General features: G+C 44.8%; 1 protein-coding gene across 2 annotated transcripts in view; it reads left to right on the top strand.

The window, feature by feature from the left end:
• Window positions 1-2,703: 2,703 nt before the first annotated feature.
• Window positions 2,704-21,169, top strand: part of ATP6V0A2 (ATPase H+ transporting V0 subunit a2) — a 46,012-nt gene continuing 27,546 nt past the window's right edge. Inside the window, exons 1-6 of one of the 2 annotated variants that reach the window (XM_068990327.1) lie at window positions 2,704-2,820; window positions 10,606-10,684; window positions 13,727-13,824; window positions 15,207-15,344; window positions 16,407-16,495; window positions 17,708-17,834. In XM_068990327.1, the coding sequence (XP_068846428.1) occupies window positions 2,704-2,820; window positions 10,606-10,684; window positions 13,727-13,824; window positions 15,207-15,344; window positions 16,407-16,495; window positions 17,708-17,834 (648 nt within the window). Of the gene's footprint in view, window positions 2,821-10,605; window positions 10,685-13,726; window positions 13,825-15,206; window positions 15,345-16,406; window positions 16,496-17,707; window positions 17,835-21,169 lie in introns of those variants that run through there. The other variant, XM_068990328.1, reaches the window with a different exon arrangement.

Below are 21,169 nucleotides of genomic sequence, written 5' to 3'. Positions count from 1 at the left end.
TCCCACCAAATAAAACATAACTCTCCACTTTTAGGTTGTGAATACTTTTTTTTAAAGTCCTCAACATCATGGAAACACTGAATTTCTCCCCACTCTGCTGCACTCTTTCTTGGATGTGGATCTCTGTGGGTTGAGGTGATTACACCCCCTAGGAATTGAAAATTGTCTTTTATTAAAGCAAAGGAAATACCCAACTGACTGGTTCTTTGCAGTGATTCAGAGTCTTTCCCTGGCAGTTAGCATAACTAGGTCTGAGAAGTTAATGTGAAATTTCCAAATGACAGGGAATTTAGCCTGATTTTGTGGGCTTTGTTAGGGTGATTTTGCACTTGAGAAGGGAAAAACTCACTTTGACAGTGGAAGGGGATTAGGGTCGAGCAAACCCAGGTCTCCTACATTGTAGGCAGATTCTTTACAATTTGAGCTACAGGGAAGACCTTACTATATAGAGTTTATATGTTCATATATGCATTTGGGAAGTATTTATTGATCAACTACTGCCCTGAACCCTGGAGATACCAAGGCAATGTCCCCTGTCTGGTAGAATTGTTGACTGAAAAAAAAAAAAAAACTTCAACATAACTCTGAAAGTTGAGAGTTATGTTTTGTTTGGGGATCTTACTGAGGGCTATAGCTCAGGAAGGCAGCCTCTCAGATTGCTGTGAAACTGAAATGGTAAGGGAGAAGCCAGGATATACAAGAGTTTTTGTCGAAGGGAAAAAACCATGTAGCTGTACATCAAAAGATTACTGTAATCACAAAGAACAGCCACCCCAAGTTAATGATTTTTAGTGCTTTTGTTGACAAGTCCAAGCTCGCTCTCCTTGCCTCATGACAGGCCAGTAAATTGGAGACAAGGTGTTGAGGCAAGGAATATGACTTTTTGGAAAGCTGGCTGATAGAGGAGATGGCAGACTAATGTCTCAAAATAACCATCTTGTCCAGGTCTGGATGCCAGGTTCTTTTATAGACCAGAGAGAGAAGCCACGAGGAACTAAAGTCAAAAGACAGAATACAGAAGGAAAAGCAATGAGGAAGTAAAGTAAAAAGGGCCATCAGGCTTGCAGTACATGTCCAGGACGGCCAGCCTCAGGAAGGCATGTGTTAATCTCTTTTTCTCACAGCCATTCACAGGTGTAAAGGGTCAGAGTCTCTCTTTGAGCTGAACAAAGGCACTTTAGTTTAACAGGCAGAGGCGCAGTGTCCTCTGAGGCAGGCCATTTTGTATGATTATAACAACAGCAATGATAAGTCAAAGAAACAGTTGAAACATGGAGTCAGAATTGGTTCTTCTCTGCAACACTTTTCCACGTGTGGGAAGGTGGAAGAGTCTGGGTTGGTGGAAATTATTCCTTAGATATGCATCTTAACTATTTAGGACTGGTAACTTGTTTTTCTCCTTTCTGAATCCCCTCAGGATTAACCCTTGGGGGTGGCTGCAGTGGCTAATGGCTTGATGGCTGTGGCATCTTTTGCTTACTGAAATGGCAGGTGATTTTTTTTTTGTCCAGGAAGTTTTACATTCTACTGGGGGAAAATTGGCAATAAACATAGACAAGATAATGTCCGACAGTGGTAGGTGCTATGGAGAAAATAAAACAGGACTGCCTAGGGTGGGGTGGAGGGACGCTTCTGCTAGTGGTCAGGACGAGGCTCTTAGAAGCCGAGACATTTGAGCTGAGACTTGTAGGAGCTAATCTTGAGAAGGTCCTGGAGAAGGATGTTCTAGGCAGAGAGAAGGGAAGAGTTAGCAAGTTCAAGTGCACCAACCTGGAAAAAGAAGGCAGGTGGGTGGGTGGAGACTAGGGCTTGGGGAAGGCAGAGATTAGACCAGGTGGTGTGTCTGCTGGCCCTGGTAAGCAGTTTGAACTTTATTCAGAACGAAGTGGGAGAAGTCAGAAGATTTTAAGTAAGCTCACATCCGATTTTCGTCTTGTTAGAGATCTCTGTAGCTGCTGTGTGCAGGATCCTAGCAAGAGCAGCCTGGCACCAGACCCTGCTTTGTCCGCACAGGGGCCAGGATCCCAGAAAAAACCACCACAGGGGGTGTGATTCCGTTGACAAGAAATGTCTTGACAGACACATCTATGGAGAAAAGGTTGTTTAGTGGTTGTCGGGACCTAGGGGATAAGGGGACTGACTGTAGCTGAGCGGGAGAAATCTTTATGGAAACGTTCTCAAATTGATCCCGACACTGAACTCTGTAACTTTACTAAAAATCACAAAATTGTAATACTCTAGTTGCGTGAGCTTTCTAGCATGTGAAATCAATAAAACTCCTCCTATAAAGCTGTGAACGGCAGAGAGAGGAGCAGCTTTTGGTCAGGCTGGGGCTGAGTTCGTGAATCCTCCGCATTGACGCAGAGTTAGCGCCAGTTGGCCCCACAGCCACCCTCGGCCGCAATTCCTGGCGCCATTGGTCGGGCGGCGGGAGCGCGCGTGCGCGCCCGTGGGGGCGGAACCGGAACCGGCTGTAGCCGAGGGGGCGGGGCTTCGAGGGCGGCGTTGGTGGCGGCTGGAGCGGCCGCCGCGGTGGCTGGACTGGAGACAGCTGCTGTAGCCCGGAGCCCCATGGTTCGGAGCCGCGGCCAGGCCGCAGGAGAAGCTCGATCCCTTGGTCACCCCGGCTGACTGTGCGGGCCCGCGCAGCCCGGAGCCGCCGGCGCCCGTCGTGTCCCGCCGGGGGGCGCGGGCCGGTCCGCCATGGGGTCCCTGTTCCGGAGCGAGACCATGTGCCTGGCGCAACTCTTCCTGCAGTCCGGCACGGCCTACGAGTGCCTCAGCGTCCTGGGCGAGAAGGGCCTGGTCGAGTTCCGAGACGTGAGTGTCGCCCGGGAGATGCGGACTGTCGCTCCGCGCCAAGCGCCCTCATTGCACCTTTCGCTCGGGCCTCCTCCTCCGCGGGCACCTGGGCAAGGGCGCCCATTTCCTAGACGGGGAAGCTGAGGTCCACTTTCCGGCCAGAGCTTCCGCAGAGCGGGGCCCGAGCCCAGGGTCGCCGGATGTCTGGTCCGCCGCCGCCCTGGCTGGGTTAGTTAGGAACGCTTGTCTTCATCAGCTCGGGTCGTGCCATCTGATGCTTCGGAGCCAGGCACTGGGCTAATTAAGCGGGAGAACAAATCTGTTAAGGCCTCTTGAAGCCCTTTTGGAACTTACGGAGGAGGGGAGGAATATTAAGTAATGATACGTAAACAGGAATACGTTTGCTGTACTGACAATAAAAGGGAATGGTGAGATGGTGCCCCCGGTAGGGGCGGTCAGGGAAGCCTCTCTGAGGAGGTGTCCTTGGGCTGAGACCTGAGTGAGGAGTGAGCCAGTCCTGGGAAGTTCTGGGGGACACGGACCCAGGTGGAGGGAACAGGAAGAGCCAGGAACCTGAATTAGGAAAGAACTTGGTGTAAACTCCCGGGCGGCGGGATTTTTTGTCGTTCACTGTGCCTTTTGATGTATTGATACATAGCACTACCTCGTACGGAATAGGAGTAAAGTCAGAATTTGTTGAAAGGGAGCTGTCCCCACAAGTAGTAATAAATACTTGTTTTATATATCTGTTTATTTGTTTTTTGTTTGGCTCCACCATGGACTGTCAACCCTTGGGGGTAAGAGTCTTGTTCATTCCTGATTCCTAAGTACACCCCCTGGCTTTGTAGGCATTAATAGGCATGAATGAACAAGCTTGTATCAAGTGCTTGCTGAGTTTGGTGCTGGATGCAGGATGGACAAAGTCCCTGTGTTTTTGTTGCTCACAATCTGGGAGAGTTAACAAACACACTCTGATTATAAGCTGTAATAAATGCTATGCAGGAAAAAACAGTGTGAAAAGGAGATTATGAAGCAGGACCTGGCTGATTAAGCTGGAAGTCACTTGAGTGAACACTTTATTTCTTGGGACCCACCTTTCATTGCCTTGGTTTCCCTTCATCTTTCTGAGGGTGCTTTAGTTTCAAGAGGGAACTCTTCTATGCAATATTTGATATCAGCAATCCTTGGGTTGGTCCCCCAAGGCAATTGCAAGGTCAGAGAGAAACTCCTGAATGACAGGTGAGGCTACAGAGAGAGGGCCCAGCTTGTCCTGGTTCTTGGAGCCACTTGGGCTTCAGCACATGATGCCCACTTTGCTGGCAGGGGTTGTGCTGAACTGTGAATAAGGAGCCCCAGAGAGATTCAGTAAAGAGTTGTTTGAGAAACAGGCTCCCTTCTTTATAATAGATTTCTTCCATCCTGTTAGTCCTCAGGCCAGGAGACTTCAGTCAAGCTGAAGTCTTAGAGGTTTGAACAAATGCTCTAATTACTGTGAAGATTCAAGTTTTGTTGAATGCCACTACATTAGGTAGTAGAGGACACTTGCGATTCTTCTAAACTGAAAATCAGGGAAAGGAAAAGAAAATGCTGTTCATCTTTTTCAGAAGTGAAATAAAGTGGAAACGCTCACATTGTGTGATGCTCGGTGTTCAGAGCTCAAGGGTTAATGTGTGTCTGTCTTCAGGATGACTCTCAAGCAGCTAGAGCAGAGAGCTCCATCATACCTGACTTTCTGTTCTCTTCTGGAGTTTCTTACTGACTTTGTGCTCAACGGGTAGGATCACTGACGCCAGTCTTTTCTGGCTTGCGCAGGTGGGAGCTATTCCCCCTTTTAGCGATCCTTCTAAGGGAAGAGAGGCAGGACCAGAGTTTCTGCAATGATAGCCAAAGAGAAGACCTGGAAAAGAAAGGTGATTCAACTCACCAGTAGGACTCAGCGAAGGGCAAGGCCGTCCCACCTTTCTAAGGGTGTGGAGTCTGGGGACAGTGTTTACCTTCTGTCTGTTAGGATCACAGGTGTGGATACTGGTGAAAACAGCACTAGGCAGCCTGTGCAGGTTTTTCTAGATTAATTATTAGTCTTAAAATGAATCTGTGTTAAAATGTACTTCGTAGCATTAGCCTGGAATTAAGGTGCTGTTACCACGTAAAAAGAAAACAGAAGCTAAACTTCACACAAGAAACCATACAGTAGGAAAAACCAGTTACCATGCTGTGTAAGCCGGTGAAGGCAGATGTCATAGCCAGTCACGTGTGTGTTGTTGCCACAGAAATTTGCCTCTTCATGAAGATCCTACTATTTGTGGAACCCTGGTGTCCGATTTGAATTCACTAGTGTTTGATATTGAAGAAAAAGACATCAAAACTGAGAAGCCGTGTCATTTATAGATAGCTTTTCATGGGCGGCTTCCTCTGCTCATTCTTAGTTCTCACCAGACAGAGGGTATCTGAATCACTAGGAACTCGAAAGTGGTGACTGGTTTGCATTAGTGTGACGTCCAGAAATGAGTGCACATGTGACAAACAGAAGTGAGATGAGAATTTTTGCCTTTCTTCTGGTTAGTTCTTTATAGAAGTTTGGAGAACTGAACAAGAACTGAGGCTTTAGGGTAGATGCTCTCAGGTTGTTCAAGCAGCTGCATGCCACGCTGTTTGTAATTCTCTATTTTGAGAGTGCCCCATGCCATGTGGGCTTCCCTTGTGGCTCAGCTGGTGAAGAATCTGCCTGCAATGTGGGATACCTGGGTTCGATCTCTGGGTTTGAAAGATCCCCTGGATAAGGGAAAGGCTACCCACTCCAGTATTCTGGCCTGCAGAATTCCACGGACTGTATAGTCCATGGGGTGGCAAAGAGTCCTACACGACTGAGCAACTTTCACTTTCCACCCCATATAACGCTGCATGGAGTAAACGTAAAATTCTTGCCCCATGTGCCTCTCAATGTAAATAATTACTGTAATTTAAAAAGTTGTAATGGTAGTATATGTCCATTGTGGGAAATTTGGAAAACCTAAGATAATTTCCATAATCCCATTAGCTAGAAATAAACACTTTACCATTTTGGTTAACATTGGCCAACATTATTTTTCTAATAATATTTTAAAATGTACATGCATAGATATTTTTATATAATTGGAGCCACACTAATAATGTGTGCATGCGTGCGTGCTCATTCGTGTCTGACTCTTTGTCACCCCATGGACTGCAGCCTGCCAGGCTCCTCTGTCCATGGGATTTCCCAGGGAAGAATACTGGAGTGGGTTGCCATTTTCTCCTGCAGGGGATCTTCCCGGCCCAGGTATCAGACCTCCGTCTCCTGTGTTGGCAGGTGGATTCTTTACCACTGTATCACTTGGGAAGCCCCGCACTGATAATATGTTTAATCTCCTCTTCCCACACACAAGTTGTGATTAATTTCCTCATTTTATTAAATATTCTTTTATAGTATTTTTTGTTGTTTTAAGCTTTGTATGATAAGATATTAAGTAGAGGGAAACAGTGAATTTGTATAAACCCATGTTGGGAATTCCCTAGTGGTCCAGTGGTTAGGACTTGGTGCTTTTACTACCAGGACCCCAGAAAGCCATATGGTGCAAAAAAGAAAAAAAAAAGAAAACTCCCATCAGACAAGATCATTTTGAAGCAAATCCCAGATATATTATGTCATTCATAAATATTTCAGTAAGTACCTCTAAAAGGTAAGGACGCTAAAAAGATACCATTATCACACCTTAAATTTTTAATAATAATTTCTTAATATAATCAAATACCTAGTCATTTAAAACATCACTTTTAACAAATGTATAGTAATCAATTATATTACTGACCCATAATTTTTATACAACTTTATTGATGTGTCATAAAGTTCACCTGCTGCAAGTGTACAATTTGTTGGTTAGAAAATATTTTGAGTACTGTGTCCGTTGCCACAAGCTAGTTTTAGAATATGACATCATCCCAGTAAGGTCCCTTATGCTCATTTACAGGTCATCCCCCTCCTCACTCTAAGACCCAGGCGGTCACTCATCTACTTTCTGCCTCTAGATTTTCCTTGCCTGGACATTTCATAGAAATGCAATCGCACAATCTGTGACCCTTTGTGTCTTCTTTGATTTGCATCATGTTTCTGGGTGTCTTCTCCCTGATACTGATGTATTGGTTGTTTTTTCCCCCTCTTTTTACTGCTGGTATTCTGCGGTGTGGATGTAGACGGTGATCTCCTTGGTTGTTTCTCCCCCTCTGTTTACTGCTGGTCCGCGGTGTGGATATAGACGGTGATCTCCTTGGTTGTTTTTCCCCCTCTTTTTACTGCTGGTCCGCAGTGTGGATGTAGACGGTGATCTCCTTGGTTGTTTCTCCCCCTCTGTTTGCTGCTGGTCCGCGGTGTGGATATAGACGGTGATCTCCTTGGTTGTTTCTCCCCCTCTGTTTACTGCTGGTCCACGGTGTGGATGTAGACGGTGATCTCCTTGGTTGTTTCTCCCCCTCTGTTTACTGCTGGTCCGCAGTGTGGATATAGACGGTGATCTCCTTGGTTGTTTCTCCCCCTCTGTTTACTGCTGGTCCGCGGTGTGGATGTAGACGGAGATCTCCTTGGCTGTTTTCCCCCTCTGTTTGCTGCTGGTCCGCGGTGTGGATATAGATGGTGATCTCCTTAGCTGTTTCTCCCCCTCTGTTTACTGCTGGTCCGCGGTGTGGATATAGAGGGTGATCTCCTTGGTTGTTTTCCGCCTCTGTTTACTGCTGGTCCGCGGTGTGGATGTAGAGGGTGATCTCCTTGGTTGTTTCTCCCCCTCTGTTTACTGCTGGTCCGCGGTGTGGATGTAGAGGGTGATCTCCTTGGTTGTTTTCCGCCTCTGTTTACTGCTGGTATTCTGCGGTGTGGATGTAGAGGGTGATCTCCTTGGTTGTTTTCCGCCTCTGTTTACTGCTGGTCCGCGGTGTGGATGTAGACGGAGATCTCCTTGGTTGTTTTCCGCCTCTGTTTACTGCTGGTCCGCGGTGTGGATGTAGACGGAGATCTCCTTGGTTGTTTTCCGCCTCTGTTTACTGCTGGTCCGCGGTGTGGATATAGACGGTGATCTCCTTGGCTGTTTCTCCCCCTCTGTTTGCTGCTGGTCCGCGGTGTGGATGTAGAGGGTGATCTCCTTGGTTGTTTTCCCCCTCTGTTTACTGCTGGTCCGCGGTGTGGATGTAGAGGGTGATCTCCTTGGTTGTTTTCTGCCTCTGTTTACTGCTGGTCCGCGGTGTGGATGTAGAGGGTGATCTCCTTGGTTGTTTTCCCCCTCTGTTTGCTGCTGGTCCGCGGTGTGGATGTAGATGGTGATCTCCTTGGTTGTTTTTCCCCCTCTGTTTACTGCTGGTCCGCGGTGTGGATGTAGAGGGTGATCTCCTTGGTTGTTTCTCCCCCTCTGTTTGCTGCTGGTCCGCGGTGTGGATGTAGACGGTGATCTCCTTGGCTGTTTTCCCCCTCTGTTTACTGCTGGTCCGCGGTGTGGATGTAGAGGGTGATCTCCTTGGCTGTTTCTCCCCCTCTGTTTACTGCTGGTCCGCGGTGTGGATATAGACGGTGATCTCCTTGGCTGTTTCTCCCCCTCTGTTTGCTGCTGGTCCGCGGTGTGGATGTAGAGGGTGATCTCCTTGGTTGTTTTTCCCCTCTGTTTACTGCTGGTCCGCGGTGTGGATGTAGACGGAGATCTCCTTGGTTGTTTCTCCCCCTCTGTTTACTGCTGGTCCGCGGTGTGGATGTAGACGGTGATCTCCTTGGCTGTTTCTCCCCCTCTGTTTGCTGCTGGTCCGCGGTGTGGATGTAGAGGGTGATCTCCTTGGTTGTTTCTCCCCCTCTGTTTACTGCTGGTCCGCGGTGTGGATGTAGAGGGTGATCTCCTTGGTTGTTTTCCGCCTCTGTTTACTGCTGGTATTCTGCGGTGTGGATGTAGAGGGTGATCTCCTTGGTTGTTTTCCGCCTCTGTTTACTGCTGGTCCGCGGTGTGGATGTAGACGGAGATCTCCTTGGTTGTTTTCCGCCTCTGTTTACTGCTGGTCCGCGGTGTGGATGTAGACGGAGATCTCCTTGGTTGTTTTCCGCCTCTGTTTACTGCTGGTCCGCGGTGTGGATATAGACGGTGATCTCCTTGGCTGTTTCTCCCCCTCTGTTTGCTGCTGGTCCGCGGTGTGGATGTAGAGGGTGATCTCCTTGGTTGTTTTCCCCCTCTGTTTACTGCTGGTCCGCGGTGTGGATGTAGAGGGTGATCTCCTTGGTTGTTTTCTGCCTCTGTTTACTGCTGGTCCGCGGTGTGGATGTAGAGGGTGATCTCCTTGGTTGTTTTCCCCCTCTGTTTGCTGCTGGTCCGCGGTGTGGATGTAGATGGTGATCTCCTTGGTTGTTTTTCCCCCTCTGTTTACTGCTGGTCCGCGGTGTGGATGTAGAGGGTGATCTCCTTGGTTGTTTCTCCCCCTCTGTTTGCTGCTGGTCCGCGGTGTGGATGTAGACGGTGATCTCCTTGGCTGTTTTCCCCCTCTGTTTACTGCTGGTCCGCGGTGTGGATGTAGAGGGTGATCTCCTTGGCTGTTTCTCCCCCTCTGTTTACTGCTGGTCCGCGGTGTGGATATAGACGGTGATCTCCTTGGCTGTTTCTCCCCCTCTGTTTGCTGCTGGTCCGCGGTGTGGATGTAGAGGGTGATCTCCTTGGTTGTTTTTCCCCTCTGTTTACTGCTGGTCCGCGGTGTGGATGTAGACGGAGATCTCCTTGGTTGTTTCTCCCCCTCTGTTTACTGCTGGTCCGCGGTGTGGATGTAGACGGTGATCTCCTTGGCTGTTTCTCCCCCTCTGTTTGCTGCTGGTCCGCGGTGTGGATGTAGAGGGTGATCTCCTTGGTTGTTTCTCCCCCTCTGTTTACTGCTGGTCCGCGGTGTGGATATAGACGGTGATCTCCTTGGTTGTTTTCCCCCTCTGTTTACTGCTGGTCCGCGGTGTGGATGTAGACGGTGATCTCCTTGGTTGTTTTTCCCCCTCTGTTTACTGCTGGTCCGCGGTGTGGATGTAGACGGAGATCTCCTTGGTTGTTTCTCCCCCTCTGTTTACTGCTGGTCCGCGGTGTGGATGTAGACGGTGATCTCCTTGGCTGTTTCTCCCCCTCTGTTTGCTGCTGGTCCGCGGTGTGGATGTAGAGGGTGATCTCCTTGGTTGTTTCTCCCCCTCTGTTTACTGCTGGTCCGCGGTGTGGATATAGACGGTGATCTCCTTGGTTGTTTTCCCCCTCTGTTTACTGCTGGTCCGCAGTGTGGATATAAATGGTGATCTCCTTAGCCAGTTTTCCACGGTCGGTAGTTTTTTCTCTATCCTTGAAGTTGATCCTCTTCTTCATACGTTTTTGTCTGTATCCATAGTTTTTTCTTTGAGGTTTAATTTCTTCATGGGATCGTTCTGGACTAGAGGATATTTTTCAGGCTTTTTTTTGGGGGGGAGGATCTTTTTTGGCTGAGCTGGGTCTTTACTGTGGTGCCTGCACTCTCTAGTTGTGGTGAGTGGGCTTCTAGTTCCCCCGCCAGGGATCGAACCTGTGTCCCTTGCATTGGAAGGTGGATTCTTAACCACTGGTTCACCAGGGAAGTCCCCAGGCTTTTTTGGATAACAGTTGCCAGATTGCTTTCCAGAAAAGATGTGTCAGTTTATACTCCCACTCAGTAGTATACAAGGATATGCTTTTCCCTTAAACCCTGACAGTTGTACTTTATTTATAGAATCGAAGTTGTTTTTAAATTTTAGAAAATTCAGAGCAAAATTTTCATCCTTCTTCTCAGCTCAACCAGAATGTAAGTTCTTTCCAAAGAAAATTTGTTGGTGAGGTGAAGCGATGTGAAGAACTGGAGCGAATATTGGGTAAGTTTTTTTAAACAACTTAAATAATTATTTTGTATAATTGAATATATAAGCAAACCTTGTTCACTTTAGAAAAATTAGAAAATCTAAACACGTAGAAAAGAAAAAAGAAGTCATCTGTATTCTCCCCATGTAATCACTGTTATGTAGGTTTATAATATCGTTCCACACTTTTTACTGTTCATCTATAAAATTAAGGATTTACATATATAATAATCAGGTTATTTTGTTATTAGCTTTGTTTCTCATTGAATGATACTTTAACATCTTTTCATGTCAGTAAACAGATTGACTCATCATTGTTTTTAATAGCAGCATAGTATTTTATAGTATTAATATACTATGAGTTATTTAGCCAATCCCTTGTAGTTTGTTATAGCTTAGAAACAACATATACATGTTAATATATTACTTAAAATTGAATCAGAGCACAAGGGAGGTAGGAAGTGGTAGATAGATTGGTTAGTAATTTCCTTTCTCTCAGGCATTATTTCCTTTGCATACATCAGTGTTCTCTGACTGTTAACCATTAAAACTCAGCAGCTCAAGGCTACTTCCTTTATCTGTAAAACTTTGAACATCTTAGCCTAAAATAAAATGTTGTTGTTGTCCAGTCGCTCAGTCAAGTCCGACTCTTTGAGACTCCATGGACTGCAGCACTCCAGCCTTCCTTGTCCTTCACCATCTCCTGGAGCTTGCTCAAACTCATGTCCATTGAGTTGGTGATGCTATTCAACCATCTCATCCTCTATTGTCCCCTTCTCCTCCTGCCTTCAATCAGGGTCTTTTCTAATGAATCCGCTCTTCACATCAGGTGACCAAAGTATTGGAGCTTCATCTTCAGCATCAGTCCTTCCAGTGAATATTCAAGACTGATCTCCTTTAGGATTGACTGGTTGGATTTCCTTGCAGTTCAAGGGACTCTCAAGAGTCTTCTCCAATACCACAGTTCAAAAGCATCAGTTGTTTGGTACTCAGCCTTCTTTATGGTCCAACTCTCACATCCATACATGACTACTGGAAAAACCAAAGCTTTGACAATAGGGACCTTTGTTGGCAAAGTAATGTCTCTGCTTTTTGATGTGCTGTCTGGGTTTGTCATAGCTTTTCTTCCAAGGAGCAAGCATCTTTTAAAATAAAATAGTCTTTATCAGTTCAAACATTGAAGTTTTGATTGAAATACAGAGAGGGGAACAGTTCCAAAGTCACTGTCAGAAAAACCTGAGGATGAGAGAGTTGATGAAGGGAGATAAAGGTGACTTTTAGAATGATTTCTAATAGTTAATTATTGTGGATTTTATATTTTTTAACTGGGATTTTTAAGATCAAAAGAAACCTTTGGGTCATCAGCAGCCTAGTCCTCTGCATATTGTTTGGGATTCCAGTCATTTGGGTGGATCGTGAAAGACAGGGCAACATCACACTTCCTTCTTTGCCACGTGTATGAGTCATTGGACAGGTTGTATATTTGGAATGAGTTTTCAAAGACACAGCAGGATTGACAGGACATTAGACATGCCCAGGGCTTCCTGTCGCTTTGTTGTTGTTGTTAAGTCACTTCAGTCGTGTCTGACTCTTCGCGGACCCCATGGACTGCAGCCCATCAGGCTCCCCTGTCCCTGGGATTCTCCAGGCAAGAACACTGGAGTGGGGTGCCATTGCCTTCTCCAATACATGAAAGTGAAAAGTGAAAGTGAAGTTGCTCAGTCACGTCCGACTCTTCGCAGCCCCATGGACTGCAGTCTACCAGGCTCCTCCGTCCATGGGATTTGCCAGGCAAGAGTACTGGAGTGGGGTGCCATTGCCTTCTCCTGTAGCTTAAACTGTTTCATAAAGAATCCAGACTTAAAAAGAAAATGAACCATCAAGTATATTTAGGTATGTGCTGTGTTATTCTGTGCTTAGTTGTGTCCTGCTGTTTTTGACACCGTGGACTGTAGCCCGCCAGGCTTCTCTGTCCATTGGGATTTTCCAGGCATGAATACTGGAGTGGGTTGACATGCCCTCCTCCAGGGGATCTCCCCAAGCCAAGGATCAAACCCAGGTCTCCCACATTGCAGGGCAGATTCTTTACCATATGAGCCACCAGGGAAGCCCAAGAATACTGGAGTGGGTAGCCTGTCCCTTCTCCAGGAGATCTTCTTCACCCAAGAATCGAACCGGGGTCTCCTGCATTGCAGGCAGATTCTTTACCAGCTGAGCTACTGGGGAAGCCCAAATTTAGGTAAAATAGGTTAAAAAAATTTACATCCATTTCCAAAAAACTCTTAAGCCCGTTGCTTCCTTATTGGTAAGACATTCTGCCTGTTTTCCTTCCTCTCGTTCTCCCTCTCTCCCTCCTTTCCTCCCTTTCCTTCCTTCCTTCCTAGTAAAATAACTAGTAAGACTTCTCTAAAATATTGTATTTGGTAATGATTTTTTACCAGGTATTATGACTTTTATCCTACAGAAAAGGATGCTTCAAGGAATTGAAAATGTAAACTAAAGAATTTAAGTTGTTTTTGGCTGTTTGAATATTAGTTTCATGAATCTAGTGTAAATTGTCCTAAGTCAAAGCATCACGGCTAACTGGTGACTGAGGAGAGCCAGGCTCTTTGCCCTGAGGTTGCTCTTTTTGCTGAGAAAGGTTGTTGTGTTTTTCCGGATGGATGTATATTTCCTGCTAATGGCATCTGTAGGGAGTTCACACTGACATCCCTGGTGGCTTATTCCTGGCACTTCCGAGTGTGTTCTTAACTTCCTGCTTCGTCTACAGGTGGCAGAGGCAAGTGTGACTCCAAAGTTCTTTAACTAGAGTTTTAGTGATGAAGGGCGGGGAATTTCAGAAAATCTGTGTATAGGTTACTGTCACTCTGTGCTGCTCTCTCTAGGCAGAATTAGTTTACAGATCTTCAGAAGCAAGGTGACAAAAGTCATGTGTCAGTTGGGACAGTGAAGACTTTTGTCCCTTTAGATGACCTGGGAAAAGTGGAGACATGAAATGTTCTCACTGAAATGTCCTAGAGTAAGTTTTTCAGTCTAATTTGTTTAACTTTTCCACAGCCTACTTGGTGCAGGAAATCAATAGAGCTGATATTCCCCTCCCTGAGGGGGAGACCAGTCCTCCGGCACCGCCTCTGAAACAAGTGCTGGAAATGCAGGTAACTTGGTTCGGAAGGAGGGTTTTGGGTCACTAACCTCAGATTGGGCTTGTTCACTTGCTCTATACTGTCTAGTGCTTTTCTGCCTTTCTTCTCAAGACTGTGGAATGAAAGTCAAAGCACCACGTTATGATGAACTCTCAGTAACAGATTATCTGTGATACATTTTAACTAGAATTCAGGTGTTTTCCCCTTAGTGTAGGACAGGTGGTATTGAACAGAGATTGACAAGAATTAGATCATGAGATCTGGTCATGTAACCTCTGGGCTTCTGCAGGTCTTAGCATGCTTCTGCTACTGCAGGTCATCAAGGCTTCAGGCCTGTGCCCTTCACATTCTCCCTTGATTCACTCTGACCCTTTCCCCTCGAATTATCAGGAGCTAGTGTGAAAGTGGTTCCCCATGGTCAGCCAGCAGGATTCCTTCTCTTGGAGTTCAGTGTCGGAGATACACTGTGAGAGCATGGGGTCATTCATTCGTTAGCATCCCCCTCATCCCCCATGAATTATCTGTTGAGATTTTGGTCTCCTCATCTGAGCGTTCATCACACTTGGAAATAGACTAGAGCTTTTACAGCCCTTCTAAAACAATTAGTACTGTATAACTAGGACCATTCCATTGCCGACTGCTCTGTTTGTTTTACTGGGAGGACGTCATTAAGCATTTGGTATATGAACGGATTCTGGAGACGACTATACAGTCCAATGAGAGCAGTCAGCTGGTTTGGCCTGTTTGGTGTGTTGGTTGTGATGTAATTACAAATACGGTGATTGCTAGCTGTTATCAATTCTATAAAGCAGAGCACAAGTAATAAATGTAGTGTGTCAGGGGATTTCTTTGAATACAAGTTGTCATTGAGTCAGTGGGTTGTTTTACAGATTTCTGCTTCTACTGTTTTAATACTTAAAGTATTGGAAAGGATGCTTGGTACACAACTAATTGTTAAAGATTTGTTCTCAAGTATTTTTATGTCTAATTAATTGAATAAGTGCAACTGCATAGAAACTCAGGCTAGAGACTAGGAATAGGTATGTTTGGGAAAGAGTGTTTTTCTGTGTTACAAATAAAAGGAAATGTAGTCTTAAAAGAGGAAGACTCTTTGGTGTATGGTCACGTGTAAGCAGGTGAAGGGAAACCAGAAGAAATGGTAAGACCCAAGATTAGCACGCGGAGTCATCATGGCACCCCAGTGCTTGCCATCACGGTACCTGAATTAATACGAAACAGAAAATGATGAACTTTGGAAACCTGAGCATGTTTTCATATCCCTATCAAACTCTCATATACATTTTGGCTTTTTAAAACCTCTCCTGGTTCTGGGGTGCTGTGAAAAGAGTGTTAGAGCCAGACTTGGAAGTAACCCAGCTGTCGTTTCATTTCAGGAGCAGTTGCAGAAGCTGGAGGTTGAGCTGAGAGAGGTCACTAAGAACAAGGAGAAGCTGAGGAAGAACCTGCTGGAGCTGATTGAGTACACCCACATGCTGCGAGTGACCAAGACCTTCGTCAAGCGCAATGTGGAGGTACTGGTGATGCTTGGGAGGAAGTGCCTTTCTTTCTCTTTCTTTTGGCCACACAGCATGCAGGATTTTAGTTCCCTGGCTAGGGACTGAACCCAGGCCCCCTGCATTGGGAGAGTGGAGTCTTAACCACTGGACCACTGAGGAAGTCCCAGGAGTGTGTTTCTTTTGTACAAATCTCATTCCCATAAGGTTTTCAGGTTTTGTTATCAACTCCTATAGAAATACTACTTTTTAAAAGAGATACATCTTTAAAAAATGAAAGAGATACATTTTGATCTTTGCTGTATTTTTCAGTTGGATTCCATGTTGGTTTTAACCATTTGCTGTTGTTTAGTTTGCTAAGTCGTGTCCAACTCTTTGTGACCCCATGATCTGTAGCCCGCCAGGCTCCTCTGCCCATGGGATTTTCCAGGCAAGAATCCTGGAGTGAATTGCCATTTCCTCCTCCAGGGGATCTTCCAGATCCAAGGGTCAAACCAGAGTCCCCCACTGAGCCACTTGGGAAGCCCCGGCTTTAACCATAACTTCCTATTTGTAAAATGCTTTAGTTTACAATTGAAAAAAAGACTTTTTATGATGATGAGAAAAAATTGAACGATGAAAATCAAACTCCAAAATTTCAGTTTTATTCTTTCCTTCTTCTCAAATTCCTAAAAGTAATGGAAGTTTTTAAAAAAGAAAATCTATATAGGAATAAAGAACAGCGTATGCAACAGTACTGTACTCAGCTGAGCGTCAGAGAGGGGCAAAGTATATTCCTTCTGAACTTCGTTTCACTTCCTGTGCCAGGTGTGACCTCTGATACAGTTACTCTGTGTTAGGTTAAGACGATGACATACGTTATAACCAGACTTTTTTTATACATAAATGTCATCAAGTAGTTTACAAATAAGGAATGGGGAGGTTATCCTCTTTGTTTATCAGAGCCGACTCACATGTCTGAGTTACCTTGGCACCCAGATCTGAGTAGTTCTGATGCCTTGCAGACTTGTTTGGAAACAGGACTTGGGAATTAAAGCGTCACTTTCAGTGAGACACACTTGGCTTCATGTCTCTTTGTAGTTCGAACCCACTTACGAAGAATTCCCTCCCTTGGAGAACGAGTCTTTGTTGGACTACAGCTGTATGCAGAGGCTGGGAGCGAAACTGGGGTAGGTGACACCTGGCCTGGCGAGCTTCACACTGTCCTTCTTGTCAGTGGGAGATGAGAGTAGATGAGCAGCCACCATCTGCAAGCCTATGTGGAATGAAAGAAAGTGAATATTTGTATAAGAAAACACTGTACTCTAGTATTTGTTGAGTTGAATCACTCAGCTGTATTGACTTTTTAAGTAAATATGATGGGAATTTCTTCTTTTGGTATCATGAACTGGAAAGAAAGAACATTTATCCCATTCATCATTACTCCATAAGCTTCAAATAGTTGGTTATTGAAGCATAAAGCCCTGTTTTGTTTGGTGGGAACATAGGGGCTAAACTGAATTGGGTAATTTATTAATCATATTTTAAGGGGCTCTCTCTACTGTTTATTCTCTCTGTTTACTTGAGCTAATGGTAACTTGTTTCCTCATGTGATTTGTAATCTCTTTTTACTATGAACTTCGGTTCCTTTGCTGCTTATCTGTAGGAATTCCGTGATGTTTAGTGTGAGGCCGTATCCTTCTGAAAGAACTTAATTTTACATATGTCAGGTACTTGGGAGCACTCCACCTATTTGGAATCATTTTACATTAATTTTTCTGCTTGAGGTTTTCTTTTTTTCCTGTCTGTTTATTCACCCTGCACATAATATGAGTTCCCTCCACAAACCTGAGTACATTCTAACCTGTGGTTGTAAATCATCAAGGAGTATTCTCCCCCTTCTCCTCAAAATTGAATGGAAATGAACAAGTTTGCATGTAGGCTCCTTTGCAAGATGGATTCTTTTCTAGCCTACCCATTCACTTAAGGTGTAGTCCTTTGTTGAGGCGGGTGAGAGTCCCAACACTGAGGGGATTGTGGGGCTTTAGTTCCAACTCCTCACCTGATATAGACCCAGGGCTCCTCTGCCATGGTGGCCTTGAAACTCAAGGCCTTGAGATACTGGTTACGTGTAGATACTGGCTCCATATAATACATCAGGACATAACTATGAAGTCCTGTTTTATTTTTGGATTCAAGAATTTCTCTAAATTATGAGCTCAGCTTTACATTGAAGAGGATGTTTCAAAAATATTTCATCCAGCATTTCAGATATTGTTCAGTTGGAGAGCTTTCAGGGTATCTTCCCCATTTTGCCAGAAATAAATGTCTTCATCATCCTTTTACTGCAGTTTGATAATATTCATTGCTTTTACTTGACCACAGCCTTTATTGTCTCATAGATTTGTATCTGGCCTAATTAACCAAGGAAAAGTTGAAGCATTTGAAAAAATGTTGTGGAGGGTCTGCAAAGGGTATACCATCGTGACCTATGCAGAGCTGGATGAGCCCCTGGAAGACCCTGAAACAGTGAGTAAATGTCACCATCTCCTTTCAGCAGTGACAGACTTGCCCCAGAGCTGGAGGCACAGTCCGGAGGGAAGCATTTGAGTGAGTTGTTGACCGGATCCCTTCTTACCCTTGGATACGTTTGGGGGGAGTTCCTGAGAATAAGGACTTTCTCCTGTTCTGCTGAAGTGCAACAGTGGCATTAACGTCGTCACCCCACTGCGTTCTAGCTTCAGATCCAGTTTAGGTTTCGGCAGTTGTCCCAGTACTGTCTTTTACAGCAAAGGACCTGGTTACGAATCACACTTTGGATTTGTTTGTCATGTCTTTTTTCTTGGTTGCCCTGCAACGCTTGCAGAATCTTATTGAATAGATCCCCGACCAGAGATGGAACCCTGGGCCCTCAGCTGTGCAAGTGCAGAGTCCTAACCACTGGACTGCCGGGGAATTCCTACTTGTCATGTATTTTTGGTCTCCTTCATTCTGGGGTAATTTCTCAGTCTTACCTTGACCTTCATCGTCTTGGCATTTAAAAATTATTATAGACCAGTGTTTTAGGTAGAATGCCCCCCGTTTGGGTTTGTCTGATGTTTTCTCATGACAAGATTCAGGTTATGTGTCTTTGTCAAGAATGTCCTGGAAGTGATGTTGCCTTCTCACTGCTTCCCATCAGGGGCACACGATTCATTTGTCCCATTACTGGTGATGTTCACTTTGATCTCTTGATCAAGGTAGTGACTCCTAGTCATCTCCACTGTGAATTTGTAACTCCTTTTCCTTTGTATTTAATACATGTTTTTGAGGAAGTGCTTTGAAACTCTGTAAGTACTCAGTTCCTCATCACATTTTCAATCAGTTAATTTATTTCCTGTTTTATTCAATAAGTTACACTCTGTTACTTAAATTTTTTATTTTGATATTCAAATTCTCTCGATTTAGCCAGCTGGAGCCTATTCAGCTAGATTTTATATTCTTTTTGCATGTTCCCATCATCTTTTGAATACTTCTTTGCTTTCCTGATAACAATATATGCAGATTCATTTTGTAATTTCCCTCATGCAGCTCTGGAATTAGCCATTTCTCTAAGGAGCTTAGTTCTCTTTAGTGGAGAATGGTAATTAGAAGCCACGCTGTGGTTTCTGGGTGTGCCCTTTGTGAACGAGGTGATGCTGTTCCCAGCTCTGTCGGTGGACAGAGGGTGCACACGGGCAAATGGCTCACCCACTCACAACTTTATTTCTGTACCTGTGTGTGTATGTGAAAGCTGTGGCTTTATATCCAGTTCTCTCCAGCGCCATAGGGTTGGTTCATCCTGACTTGTAGAGTTCATTTGTAGGGTTCATTTCTAGATTTGTAACTCCTTTCTTCAGTGGGGAGAAACTCAACTCCCATATTGTCAATATACTTATTTGATCAGTCCCCTTGTATGTGACCAGTCTGCCCTCTGATCTCCTATCTCTGCTGCCCTGCCCTTCTCTCCATACGGAGTTTCAAGTTCCCCAGCCCCTGGACTGAGTGGCTCCTTGGTGTGGGTGCCCTGCTCACCCTGCTTGGGTGGCTCCCCTGCGGCATGTTGCCTCCCTTTGCTTGGGCTCTGATTTTGCCCTGGGCCCTTATTGCCCTTCCCCTCCCCTCTCAGGTCCATCCCCGAACGCACATCTAAGGCTTCAGGAATGAATTATTCAGGAAGGGAAGCAGAGGAGCCAGAGAGGAAAGAGCCATAATCACCTTTTAAAATAGCTGTGATTTTTAATTTTTTTTGAAGACTTCAACCATAAAAATTACTATTTTGCTCTAAATGAAGATGAACTGATCTACTAAAGGTAGAAAAGGGACTTGGGCCTCTTAATTTTGAGAGAAGTGTTCGTGTGTTCTTTCCTGGATTTGCCTTAGGAATTCTGGCTGTAATGTTGTTCAGTTGTGTCTGACTCTTTGTGACCCCATGGACTGTAATCCACCAGGCTCCTCTGTCCATGGGATTCTCCAGGCAAGAATACTGGAGTGGTTTGCTCTGTTCTTCTCCAGGGGATCTTCCTGACCCAGGGATTGAACTCAGGTCTCCTATATTGCAGGCAGATTCGAGGGAATAGTTTTGACATAAAGGATTTTGGCTGTGAAATGATTTTTATAAGGTTTAGCCTGAGTAAATCACACATGTTGGAAAATCTAATCGGTCAAGCTGTTCATTAACCATACACTTATAATATTTTTTGTGCCTCCTGAAATTGCCAGTAGCAATATGTTAATTATCCATCACCTGTGACCTCTGAGACCTTTCCATGTAAAGCTGAAGGTTAAAACTGTTCTGAAGTAGCATTTACATATTCTTTGAGTTTTCTCTTTATTGAGAACGTTATAATTCTCATGTAAAACATAAAAATTTTTAAAAATACAATTTCTAAGCTCTTTGGTGCTGAGTTGATACCAGTAGGTTAAAGGGCATTAAACGTCTGTGAAGAAATACAGAGACATGGATGGAGATGTGTGTGTGTGTATATATATGTATTAATTTTCCTTTTAAAAATGAAATATTTCTGTATTTTTGATTGTATTTGGCTGCGCTGTGCTGCGTCTTTGTTGTTTTGCAGGGGCTTTCTGTAGCTGTGGCAAGTGGGGTCTATCCTCTAGTTGTGGTGCATGAGCTTCCCATTGCGGTGGCTTCCCTTGTTGCAGAACATAGTCTCTAGGTCTTGAGCTTCAGTGCTTGTGGCCTAGTTGCCCTGTGGCGTTTGGGATCTTCTGAACCAGGAATCGAACCTGCTTCCCCTGTATTGCCAGGCAGATTCTTAGCCACTGGACCACCAGAGAAATTTTTAAAAGTTTTAATTTTCTTAAAAACTTTTTTTATTTCTAATGTTTTGTTGAAGTATAATTGATAGAAATGTGTATCTTAAAGCCACAATTCCTCCTTTCCCCACGATTATGAAGGAAATGTGAGCTCGTTCTAGAGAACTGAGAATAACATAGAAAACACAGAGATGGAAATCAGTCAGTCACCGGTAATCCCCCTGCTCAGACAGAGTTACGGCTTACCTTTCAGTGTGCCTTCTGTTAGTCCTTACTCTGGGGAGGATGTGGGATTTGGTTTGGTAACTTTTACTCAGATTCTAGGATTTGTTTGTAGTGTCATGTTTAGTGTCTTTTGGGTCCAATGTCTGACCTCTGAAAGTCCTTAGGAACCCCAGAGTGTATTTCTAGCCATTTTCTCCTTTGTCAGTAACATTTTTAGATGCTGACCAGTCTCTCTGTCAAAGCGAGACTCAGGCATGTGGTTTCAGATCTGTGTTCTTTATATTATATATATCCCTGTTCCATATTATGTCTTAGGTGGTTGTATTCCCTGACAGAGTACTATT

The sequence above is a fragment of the Capricornis sumatraensis genome, chromosome 17 (genome assembly GCF_032405125.1).
Source record: "Capricornis sumatraensis isolate serow.1 chromosome 17, serow.2, whole genome shotgun sequence".
Classification (NCBI taxonomy): Eukaryota; Metazoa; Chordata; class Mammalia; order Artiodactyla; family Bovidae; genus Capricornis; species Capricornis sumatraensis.
This window is presented reverse-complemented; position numbering and strand designations above follow the sequence as displayed.